Source organism: Stegostoma tigrinum, chromosome 7, assembly GCF_030684315.1.
Source record: "Stegostoma tigrinum isolate sSteTig4 chromosome 7, sSteTig4.hap1, whole genome shotgun sequence".
NCBI lineage: Eukaryota > Metazoa > Chordata > Chondrichthyes > Orectolobiformes > Stegostomatidae > Stegostoma > Stegostoma tigrinum.
In genome coordinates, this window is record NC_081360.1 from 50,460,893 (window position 1) to 50,473,932 (window position 13,040).

Sequence of the window (13,040 nt, forward strand, 5' to 3'; positions counted from 1 at the left end):
ATTATGGGGAAGTAGGACATCATACAAGTTTTGAAAAGAGTTGGATTAGATGGGAAAAAGTAATTATCTTGAGCTCTCAAACTCTAGAATAAGTTGCCAGTATGTGAGCTGAGTGTGGATATACCGCAACGTTTTAAAGACAACAGCGTGGAAATAGACCTTTTGGTCCAGCTGGTCCGTATCGATTATAATCCCAAACTAAAGCAGTCCCACCTGCCTGTGCTTGGGCCATATCCCTCCAAACAATTCTCATTCATGTGCTTATCTAAATGTCTTTTAAATGCTGTAACTGTACCTGCATCCATCACTTCCTTTGGATGTTCGTCCCACATACGAACCACGCTTCTTTTTTTTAGAACCCCTCAAACTTTTTCTCCTCTCAGCTTAAGTATACAACCCCCAGTTTTGAAATCTCCCACCCTAGGGAAAATACACTTGTCATTCACTTTATACCCCTCATTATTTTAGAAACCTCTAACCTCCTCCGCTGCAATGGAGAAATGCCCCAACCTATCCAGCCTCTCCTTTATCTCAAACCCTCCATTTCTGGCAACATCCTGATAAATCTTTTCTGAACCACTCCAGCTTAATAATATCATTCCTATAACAAGGTGACCAGAACTGGACACAGTATGCCAGAATAGCCTCACCGAAATCCTGTAGAACCTCAACTAACGTCCCAACATGAACTGGTTTGATTGAAGGGTCTGTTTCCATGCTGTATGACTCTATGACACTAAGTAACTGGAGTGGAGAGCACTCCACTTTTTGAGTGGGAGGTATCATCACGAATTATAGCAATTGGGCTTGTTGACAGTGATAGTGGTACTGGTACTGTTACCATGATCACTTGGGGCTTGTTTGGTTGCCTGGGGTGCTGAGAGAGAAATTACCTAGAATTTTTCCATGAGGATTTTCCGTCCTTTGACTTTCTCAGGAGAATCCACAGCAACATGCGTGCAAAGTGGTACAGATTTGATAGATGAGTTGATCTTGTCTGTCACTTTTGTATGTTTGTCTTGTTTCTAAACCTGTTTTCAGCAGTAGATATTAACCTCATGTATCCTGATCTAATTATCTTGTTATATCTTGGTTTACTGCTGACCAGAGTTTGATTTCAGTGAAAGTTAACAGTGCTGTGTTCTATTTTCAGCTGTGATGAAATGAATTACCATTTAGTTTATTATTGCAGGCAAATTCCACAGGGAGTTGCTTCCATGAGAGCTGGAAACTGGGAGAGAAAGAAGGTAAGATAGTAATGGATGATTCAAATACTCACAAGGAAATCAAGTAAAAATTTGTCCAGTGTACAGCAACAGCAAAATAATAACACATTCCTGGATGCTTCACAGGTGCATTATTAAACAGGATTTGACACCATTATCTGAAAAAACATTTTTGGAGCAAATGGCCATAAGTCATAATCAAGGACATAGGTTGTTTGGAGTGTCTAAAAGAATTAAAGAGAACTAGAAGCCAGGGAAGTTTAGGAGGGAATTCCAGAACTTGTACATATGAATCTGAAAATGTGGCCAGTTATTGTGGAACACTAAAATCAGGGATCCTCAAGATTCCTGACTTGGGGGAACATGGAGACTCTAGGGCTGGAGAAGATGAGAGGGAGGAGGGATGAGGCAGTAGACGAACTTGAAAGCAAGGATAAGAGTTTTATAATTCACGCATTTCACCAGAAGGTAATTGAGTACAGGCATAATGGATAAACTTAATTTGGCCTGAGTAAGTTCATGCATACAAATGATAACATTCTATTCAATTCTTTACTTTCCTAAGTTGAAGTTCTTTGCAGGAATAGAAAATTTGCATTGATTTCAAAAAGTCCTAAAGAAGATTATGGGTTTAATCCCCTTACAGGCACCTTTTACAGGAGAGACAGTAGTGAGTGGTATTTAGTAATGCCACAATAGCAGATGGTGAAATTTGAATTCAGTAAAATCTGAAATTAAAAGCTAGTCTAATGTGACCGTGTAACCACTGTTGGTTGTTGTTTTAAATGCAAAATATACTTCACTAATGTCCTTTTGAGGGAAGTAAATCTGTCATCCTGGTCTGGTCTGCATGTGCCTACAGACCCATAGCAATATGGTTGACTCTTAGCTGCAAGCCTATTGACCCATTCATTTATATCAAAGCCTGAAGAAAGTAATGAAATTCCCAGCAACACCCTGTGCACTGGCAGCAATGATAAATGCAGCTCTTTTGCTTCTGCAAGGTTCTCTTACATTGCATCTGGAAGCTTGTGGCAAAACTGGGAGAACTCTGCCACAGCCTAGTGTAGCCTTTGTCATGGATTCATACCTTACATTGTCCCAAAAAACACCCATCACCTTCCCTGTATATGTCCTGTCCCACTGGCAGAACAGACCACCAGAGGCAATGGCATAATGATATATGGTTGGAATAGTCAATACAGTGTGGAGCTGGAGGAACACAGCAGGTCAGACAGCATCAGAGGACCAGGAGAGTTGACTCTCCTGTTGAAGGGTCTAGGCCCGAAATGTCGACTCTCCTCTGCTGCCCGAACCTGCTGCACTCCTCCAGCTCCACACTGTGTCGACTTTGACTCTAGCATCTGCAGTTCTTGCTCTCTGTGACTTATAACCCCTGCTGTGAAGCCTCTTCCAAGGAAGCCCGCCTTGAAGTTCTCCTCCTCTCTCTGGAAAGACCTCAGTGAATCTCTTCCCCCCACTGCAACCCACTAGTGATCTCCACCACCCTGAAGGTCCTTGACCACGTGCTGAAACAGACCTGGTACCACAGCCACCTCCTTTCTCAGTACCTGTGTATGCAGCTGGAACATCCCCAATGGACTCCAGACAATGTTCAGACCACCCCAATTTGGTCCAAACTGACAACTGCTACCTACAGAACATTCAGAGCCGCCAAAAAATGGCTTTCTCTACTGATCCTCAGTTCCATGTTCACACCCAGGTACAGGCATCTCCTCCCTCTACAGTTCACCTTACCACGGCTCAGACCCTCTGTCTGTCAGGCCTGCAAGGAACCTCCTCTGTTTCTCATTCTGCACAGGATCCATGCTCTTGGCCAACATTCTTTTTGTTTTCTCCTCCCTATTAGACATTAAGGACCATGAGTACACCAAACTCTCTTGTGCTTACCACCAAACACAGACTTCCTCTGCCACACCAGACCCCGGCTCTATCCAGGACCTTGTCTCAGCTTGTCTAGCATCATTAACCCTGTGGTCACCTTGGCGTCTTACACTGATGCCCTCGACCATGTCACTTCCTCTGGTGATTTTCACTACCACCGATGCCATTGATGTTAGTTTTACTTCCACTGGACCATCCCCATACACACACCCACTCCTGAGAGTCTCCACCCCTACTGTTGGCCACAGCCCCACGCTCTGCACCGTCATCCTCCCCTGAGGGTGGTTAATCTGTGGAACGCATTGCTGCAGAGGGTTTTGGAGGTGAAGTCATTGAATGTATTTAAGACAGTGACAAGTTTTTGATTGATAAGGTTTACGAAGGAAAAGGCTGAAGAATAGGGTTGAGAAACATACCAGCCATGATCAAATGCCACAGCAAAATAAAAAGGCCTAATCCTGACTAAATCTTATGGTTGGTCTGAGGTCTCCATGAATTAGTGATTAATTTCTGAAGTTCTGTTTGAGAAACTGAGGGGGAAAAGTCATTAGGCGGTTTAAAAAGTAACTTTTCCTTCTGTTGTGTTAGCACTTTGATCTGTAATTTGTAAAAATATTGACTATATGAAAATGGTATGTAATTGGCAGTCATAGAGCCATGGAAACGTACAGTACAAAAGCAGACCCTTCAGCCCAACTCGTCCATGCCAACCAAGTTTCCTAAACTGAACTAGTCCTATTTGCCTGTGTTTGGCCCCTATCTTTCTAAACTTTTCCAATCCATGTACCTGTCCAAATTTCTTCTAAATGCTGTAATTGTACTTACCTCTACGACTTCCTCTGGCAGCTTGTTCCATATATGCACCATCCTGCATGTTTTTTAAAAAAAAAGTGCCCTTCAGGTCCCTTTTAAATTCTTCCTCTTTCACCTTAAATCTATGCCCTCTAGTTTTGCACTCTCTATCCTGAGGAGAAGACCTCAGTTATTCACCTTATCTGTGCCCCTCATGATTTTGATTATCTCTGACCATATAAAGATTTACAATCAAATACCCACGGCATAATTGATACAGAAAGGTAATTCACTGCAGGAATGGACCTGTTGGGAAACCAGTGGTTGGGGTATACCAGTGGGGCAATTAGAAGTCAGGGTTCATGTGATAAAGCCTCTGGGAATGCATCGAACCAGAATTGCCAACTTTTATTACCTGCATTCGGTGAGGGCGTATAGAGTGAAAAGATGAATGGTCGACAAGCTCATTTTGCTACGACATAATGTGGACTAGAAAGTTCTAAGTCCATAGTACTCGACCTTATTATACATCACACTTTGCAACAGCGGTTTAAGGTGGAGGTTGGAATAAAATCCCATTGACAATTCAGTAGCCTTGCTGAAATGTGAGCATTTTGCTGAAGTCAGTTAAGAAATGGCTCAGCTGTAATGTCCCCTGCGCTGCACAGTCTAATAGCATGCCGTGGCTCAACATGTAGAGGTCCTGATAGATGGCTGCTATGAAGTATCTGTATACAAGTCATCTTCTTTAGAAGAACAAGTAGAAGACGGGAAAAATAAATACAGCAGGAGTTGTGTTCGACATTTCTCCTGTTGACTCAATTATATATCGGTTTTGATTTTACAGTTCATGGGCATGGAGTTGTTTGGGAAAGTCCTTGGAATTGTAGGACTTGGAAGAATTGGCAAAGAAGTAGCAATCAGAATGCAATCATTTGGAATGAAGGTAATGCTGCTGTATGATAAGGTGCAAGTCTAATTATCCACATTCCTAAATCAATAAAACACAGCGATGAAAAATGCTAGAACATTTGGTCTGAACTTATTTGCTTTCCTGTGCCTCGGTACATTACAGTGAAAGGTTTCGTGATGGAAATTTGCAGAATTGATCATTTTACATGCTTACACCCTATCATGAGATAAGAGAATGTTAAATATGCTAAAATTTATAAAAGTAAGCAATTTTGTCATGAGATAGAATATCAAACACTGTCATCCATTAAAACTGATTTTAAGTAAGACATCTATCTAATTTTTATTCCTGCTGTGAAAATGGAAAGGAATATTTTCACTTTCACAGTCACACCTAAGTGGGATGTAAACTAGGGAGCAATGCTTGATTGATTGCTAAATTAACATCCTGATTGATCATATGAAAACTTATTGATCTGATTTGCCTGTATTGATAATAACTATTAATTTCCACTGGTGTGTAGTCTTTGCTTATTTGCATTACAATAAGCTTCTGAAATACTTGCAAGATATCTGGAAAAAGGCACGACCCTTGGAAGTATGTGGCTTTTAGAAGAGAGTTGATCTGAGCTGTAACTGAAGCATTGGCTTACCACAGATCCTCAGATTTCCTCCAAGTTGAGCCCAAATTGAATTAATAAAGAGATTCAAGGTTTTAGAGTAGATTTGTACCTTGGGTTGTGGATGCTGTGGTTGGCTGGCTCGCCGAGCTGGTTTGCTGTTCCGCCGATGTTTCATTACCCTGCTGGGTGACATCATCAGTGCAGCTTCCGATGAAGCGCTGTTATGTTTTCCTGCCTGTGTTTTAAACTCTGGTGTCCGTTGAGCTGGATTACCTCACTTCCATGTTCCTTTGCAATGGAGGGTGTAAGGGGTCTAGATCTGTGTTTATTGATGGCCTCAAGTAGAGAACCAGACTTCTAGGAATTCCTGAACTTGTCTCTGCTTTGCCTGTCCCAAGATTGTGGTGTTGTCCCAATCCATTTGGTGGTTTTCCTTATCCATGTGAATGGAGATGAGTGAGTATTGGTCGTGTCTTTTTGTTGCTAGTTGATGTTCATGTACTCCTGTGGTTAATTTTCTTCCTGTTTGCCACAGTCTCTGCAGGGAATCTTGTATATGACATTGGCCCTGTCCATAGTGAGTAGTGGGTCTTTGGTTCGGATGAGCAGTTGGCGTGGGGTTGATGTGATTTTCTGTGCTACTCTGCCCAGTGGTTGCGGGTGTCTTATGGTCAGTTCAGATGTGCTCCTGTTGTAAGGTAGTGTGGTCAGTGCGTTGGGGCATGTAGTATCTTCCTGGTGTCGTTCATGTAATAGGCATCTTCTGACCCAGTTTCTTGGATATCTGTTGTATTTGAATACTTGGAAGATGTACTCTTCTTTTTGTAGTTCTGTGCTGCTGCAGTGTGTTGTCCATTTAAATGATATTCTCTCGCAACTTTGTGTGTGTTAGGGTGGTTGCTGTTGAAATTCAGTACTTGATCAGTGTGTGGCTTTCCTATGTACCTTTTGTTAGGAATTCCTCATTGGTTCTGCGCTCTGCCATGACGTCCAGGAATGGGAGCTGTTTGCTCTTTTCCTCTTCCTTGGTGAATCCGATCCCAGTAAGGGTGTTGTTTATTAGCACGTCTGTCTCCTCTAGTTTGGTCTGTTTAGTCATGACAAAGGTGTCATCCATGTAGCATATCCGTAGTTTTGGTTGGATTAGTGGAACGGCCATGCTTTCAATTCTCTGCATCACCATTGCAGCTATTGGCCCAGAGATGGGTGATCCCGTGGGTGTCCCTTTGATCTGTTCATATAGTTGGCTGTTAACGGTGAAGTGGGTGGTGAGGCATATGTCCATTTGCTTCATGTTGTCTGTGCAGATAGTGTCACTAGGGTCTTGTTCTTGTTTCAGTAGTGTTGCCTGTACTTCTCTGAGAAACATTGGCATCACTGCCTGGGACAGGTGAAAGAGACAAGCACGGGAATTCCTAGAGGCCTGGCTCTCCTCTAAGAAAGCCATCAGTTAAACACACAGAGCTAGACCCCATATACACTCCATTGTGAAGGAAAACAGGAAGTGAGGTTATCTAGCTCAACAGACACTAGAGTTTAGATGACAGGCAGGAAAACACAACAGCGCTTCATTGGATAATAAAGTGTGGAGCTGGATGAACACAGCAGGCCAAGCAGCATCTCAGGAGCACAAAAGCTGATGTTTCGGGCCTAGACCCTTCATCAGAGATGGGGCTGGGGTGAGGGTTCTGGAATAAATAGGGAGAGAGGGGGAGGCGGACCGAAGATGGAGAGAAAAGAAGATAGGTGGAGAGGAGAGTATAGGTGGGGAGGTAGGGAGGGGGTAGGTCAGTCCGGGGAAGACGGACAAGTCAAGGAGGTGGGATGAGGTTAGTAGGTAGGAAATGGAGGTGTGGCTTGGGAGGAATGGATGGGTGAGAGGAAGAACAGGTTAGGGAGGCAGAGACAGGCTGGGCTGGTTTTGGGATGCAGTGGGGGGAGGGGAAGAGCTGGGCTAGTTTTGGGATGGGGGAAGGGGAGACTTTGAAGCTGGTGAAGTCCACTTTGATACCATTGGGCTGCAGCGTTCCCAAGTGGAATATGAATTGCTGTTCCTGCAACCTTTGGGTGGCATCATTGTGGCACTGCAGGAGGCCCATGATGGACATGTCATCTAAAGAATGGGAGGGGGAGTTGAAATGGTTCGCTACTGGGAGGTGCAGTTGTTTATTGCGAACCGAACGGAGGTGTTCTGCAAAGCGGTCCCCAAGCCTCTGCTTGGTTTCCTCAATGTCGAGGAAGCCACACCAGGTACAATGGATACGGTATACCACATTGGCAGATGTGCAGGTGAACCTCTGCTTAAATTGGAAAGTCATCTTGGGGCCTGGGATGGGGATGAGGGAGGAGGTGTGGGGGCAAGTGTAGCATTTCCTGCGGTTGCAGGGGAAGGTGCCGGGTGTGGTGGGGTTGGAGGGCAGTGTGGCGTGAACAAGGGAGTCACGGAGGGAGTGGTCTCTCCGGAAAGCAGACAAGGGTGGGGATGGAAAAATGTCTTGGGCGGTGGGGTCGGATTGTAGATGGCCGAAGTGACGGAGGATGATGTGTTGTATCCGGAGGTTGGTGGGGTGGTGTGTGAGAACGAGGGGGATCCTCTTTGGGTGGTTGTGGCGGGGGTGGGGTGTGAGGGATGTGTTGTGGGAAATGCGGGAGACGCAGTCAAGGGCATTCTTGACCACTGTGGGGGGAAAGTTGTGGTCCTTGAAGAACTTGGACATCTGGGATGTGCGGGAGTGGAATGCCTCATCATGGGGGTGGAGGAATTGGGACTAGGGGGATGGAATTTTTGCAGGAAGGTGGGTGGGAGGAGGTGTATTCTAGGTAGCTGTGGGAGTCGGTGGGCTTGAAATGGACATCAGTTACAAGCTGGTTGCCTGAGATGGAAACAGAGGTCCAGGAAGGTGAGGGATGTGCTGGAGATGGCCCAGGTGAACTGAAGGTTGGGGTGGAAGGTGTTGAAGTGAATGAACTGTTCGCCCTTCATTGGCGACTGCACTGATGATGTTATCCAGCAGGGCAATGAAACATATGCGGAACAATGAACCAGCTCGGTGAGCCCTCCAACCATAATATAAAGAGATCATGACGTGTGTGTTTGTGGTTTGAATAGACGCGTACTAAACTTCTACTTGTACAAATTTTATGTATGTAGGTTTTAGAAGTTTGTGCTATTATCCACACTGCAACTGAAATTTAAACTGATTTCTAAAACGCAGTTGTTGGTCTTTATTTTTCTCAGTAGAATGTGAACAATGCTACCATTGAAATGTTGATAGTGGGCATTCAATAATGCTTTTAATCTGTGGTGTGATAAAGTAAAATGAAGAATTGATTAATATTAAAAACATTAATTCAATTTTTGAGCTGTGAACGAAGGGTTCTCCAAAACAATGATATGTCAATAATTTTATATTGACAAACCTATCTTTTCCTGTTGATACAAATTCCCAGTGGTTGAACTTGCAACCAAAATGAGAGTCCTGTTTGTACCACCAAGTACAGATGGATTACTGACTCAGTAGTTCAAAAAGTAGTAATAGACAGACACAAAACAGGCTTGCATTAGGATACTGCCTTCCACACCCGACAGTAGTACTGACTGCTGCATTTCTCTTCTTCGCTTCCCACCACCTTCTCTACTCCCCACACTGGCATGCACACACACACACCCTACTACCTTTCCCTTCCCTCCCCATTCCTTTTCCCTTCCATGCAAGTAAAGTCCAGTTTTTGCATTTTTTTTTGCATCCCTACAGTAAATAACATAACCAGACTCTGTACTTTCTTTGTATTTCTGTATACAAGGGTTACATTTTAGAGCCGTTAGTGTTTATCAATTTAGAGTTTATCAAGAATTTCATACTTAAGGAATTTTTGAAGTTTATTCATTATACTTAGTTCCAGTGCGAATAGCTCATGAATGTCTTGTGCTGTCTCTGTCACGTGCTCATGCACTGATTCTCTCATTTTACTGTATTGAGCCTTTAATAAGCTGAGCTGTTGCCTGAAGCCAATCTCCTCAGTCCTTGTACTTCTCACCACATAACCATCTTAACCCAATTATTACTGACTTTCAGTTCCTCTGTCTACTTAGGTATGATTCCCATCATCATCCTCTCCTGTTCTGTCCTATCTTAGTCATAAAGCCTTGAACTTTCTCTGCCATACAAATGTTGTATAGTGAATGGGAATCATCTTGTCATTCAGAGGTGTATATAGCTGCCTAATCTCTGTTGAACCCATATGAATTTCAATTCTGAGATATGTTGAAATTGTGAATTAAATCAAAATCAAAGCATTTTGTAACTATTATTTCAGACCATAGGTTATGATCCAATAATTCCTGCTGAAGTTGCTGCTACGTTTGGAGTAGAATTCCTGGCTCTGGAACGCCTGTGGCCACAATGTGACTTCATCACTGTCCATACTCCTTTAATGCCATCTACCAAGGGTAAATAAATGTTCGGTCTTTCAGATGGCTGTGTGTTGATTTTTCAAGGCACTTTTGTGTGATTATGAAGGTGATTAATTCAGGTGGCAAATAACTTTAAATCATGAACTACCCACCTTCGAGGAGACCTTCTTATCAGCCGCAGTAGTAACACAAGTACAAGGGAGGTCTCTGAATAATTATTTTAATCAATTTAGGTTTTGAACAAAAAGTGATCTGGTTGAATTTTTCCAACCCCTTCAAACATCACAAGATTTAAAATGAAAGAGGAAAAACTGAAAAGAAATAAGTTGAGTAAATTTTCAAGGTGATGTGCATAGTAAGTCAGTCAACCCCCTACAATGGGTATAAGGCAGATTAATGGTTTTGCAAAGGCTTTATTGCCAAATTATTAATAATCTTTTATAGATTTTAGACCGTATGTGTTGCTTTTTTTTTATTCTAAATATCCTGCTTGTAGCCTGCTAAACCTAGTTTTCTTTACATGTGGGCAAGTCAAGTTTTAAAGACCGGAGCCCATTGTGCAGGTATATCACATTTGAAATCAATAAAGAACAAGGAGAAAACTGATCCTGAGCAGTGATGATAACACTTGACTAAATCCTAGTCTAGTAAGCGTTAAAAGACTGTAATGAAGGAAGGACTGCTGTTCTTCATTAGTAAAGATATAGAATGAGAGAAGTTCATTCATAATTGTGCACCTGGAATTTAGAAAATTAATAAATTCAAAACTGCTCTGCTCATATTAACATCCATAAATACAAATGAGGTATAATAATTTCGACAACAAGAAGTCAAAGACCAGGAAGATATTGGTCACTTTTTTTTTCTTGTCTTATCCACGGGATATGGTCATCGATAGCTAAGCCTGGATTTTTTGGGCCTAGAGAAAGTGATGGTGAGTTGCCTTCTTGAACTGCTGCAATCCATTTGGTGTAAGTACACTCTTAATGCTGTTAGGAATGGGTTTCCATGTTTTTGACTCAGTAATAATGAAGAAATGGCAGAATGGCTAGAAGCCAGGTTGGTGTACAGCTTGCAGGGGACATGCAGTTGGTGATATTTCCATGCATCTGCTAACTTTGTCCTTCCAGATGGTTGAGGTTGCAATATTGGAAGGTGCTGTCAGAGAAGCCTTGTTGCATTGCTGCAGTGCAATTTGTAGATGGTGCACCTTATTTCCACTGTGTGGTGGTAGTATAGGGTGTGAATATGGAAGAGGATATATAGGGCACCAGTGAAGTATGCTGTTTTGGCCTGGATCATATCAAGCTTCTAGTGTTGTATTCCATCACACTGGTGACTTATTCCTTGTAGGTGGTGCACAAGCAGTAGGGAATTAGGAATCAGAGCCTCTGATCTGTTCTTGTAGCCACAGTATTTATATGTCTGGTCCAGTACAATTTCTAGTTGATGTTAATGTCCTTGGTGTTGCGTGGGCATGCTATAGAAGAAGGAGCAATGGTTAAATTGCCTCTTGTTGGAGGTGGTCAGTGACCACTGTCTCATCAGCTTCATTATCCAAGGAAGTGCTGAGCATTTTTGCAGTCAATTGTGAACATCCTCACTTCTGACTCTGATGGAATTGATGAAAGATTTGAAGATAGTTGAACCCAAAACACTACCCTGATTTTGCCTGTGCAGTGGATCTGAGCTATGAGGAAAGAGTGAGTAGGTGGTGGTGTTTTTGGACCAGTGGAGTTTGAGAGGGGAATCTGAGAGTAAGGCAATCAGTAACCAGTCGGGGGCGTGGGGGATGGATTTAAAGTAAGCGGTGCAGCGTTGAGAAGGGTTGAAGAAAAATTCTCATCCAGAGGGGTTGAAGTCTGGAATTCACTGCCTGAAAGAATGTATTAGTCAGAAACGTTCAAAGCATTTGAGCAGTGTTTAGTTACTCACTTGTATTGTCACAACCTCTGGGCCAAAAGCTGGGAAGTAAGATTAAGGTCTTTGACTGTCATGGATACTGTAGGCCATTTGGCCTCCTCAAATGCTGTAACTAATATTGAGTCAACCACAACTGTCTTCCTTTCTTGTTTGGTATGACTTCAATCAACTAAGGAGCGGAAGTAATGTCATTTGGCCTGTAGAGCCTGTTCAATAATTAATTCAATCAGTTCATTGAATTGTTAATTCAACCCTGGTCAGTCAATAAAAACATGACTGACTTGTGTTTCAAATTTCACATTTCCATCTACATCTCCTGAGAAGTCTATTTGTGTGACAAGATCCTGGGTTTAAGGTTTCCTCTCAAATCAATTTTGTTTATTTTCACTGTTCTTACAGAATTGATAGTATTATAAGAGTCATTGTAGCTCAGCAAGTCGTCTTCACCTCTGAAGATTCATGTTCATTCCCCAATGGATTTAGGCTTGTAATCTAGGTTATCTCAAGTGGACTGCTGTGGGAGTTGAGTAATGTCCTGGCCATCAAGGCCATGTTTGACCTGGGGGGTGTGAAAATAGGGACATGGGCAAGTCTCCGGTTAGAGCCGTACCTAACGCAAAGGAACGTGGTTGTCGTTGTTATTAATCATCTTGGCTCCAGGACATCTCTGAAGGAGTTCCTCAGGGTAGATATTTTCCAACCAACGTGTTCAGTGATGTTATATGACCCCTCTGGAGCAGGTGGAACTTGAACCTGGGCCTCCTAGCTCAGAGTTAATGACACTACCACTGAACCACAAGAGCCCTGAGTTCTTCAAGGTAATGTCCTAGGCCCAACCATCTTGAGCTGCTTCATCAATCACCTTTCTGTGCTGAGTGAACACTGTTCAGCACTAATTGTGACCTCTGACATGAAGCAGGCCATGACCAAATGCCAAAAGGCCTGGACAATATGCAGTTTTGGGCTGACAAGTGGAGAGTACCATTCACACCAAACAAGTGCCCAGAAATGACCATCTTCAACAAAGTAGAATCTAACCATTGCCCCTTAAAATTCAATGGTATTCCCACCCCACTAAATCTCCAACTCAAATCAGTGTCCTCAGTGTTATCATTGACTAAAAACTGAACTGGACTAACCATGTAAATACTGTGGCCATGTGCAGGTCAGAGGCTTGGTATCCTGCAATGAGTGACTCACTGATTCCCTAAAGCCTGTCCACCATCTACAAGACAACCCCCTTGT

General features: G+C 42.9%; 1 protein-coding gene across 2 annotated transcripts in view; it reads left to right on the forward strand.

Annotated features, from left to right (window-relative positions):
• The window catches only part of phgdh (phosphoglycerate dehydrogenase), a 51,706-nt gene that overhangs the window by 11,631 nt on the left and 27,035 nt on the right, over nt 1-13,040 (forward strand). For both annotated transcript variants that reach the window (XM_048534380.2, XM_048534379.2), the window contains 3 exons: nt 1,193-1,247; nt 4,771-4,869; nt 9,776-9,908. In XM_048534380.2, the coding sequence (XP_048390337.1) occupies nt 1,193-1,247; nt 4,771-4,869; nt 9,776-9,908 (287 nt within the window). The remainder of the gene's footprint in view (nt 1-1,192; nt 1,248-4,770; nt 4,870-9,775; nt 9,909-13,040) is intronic.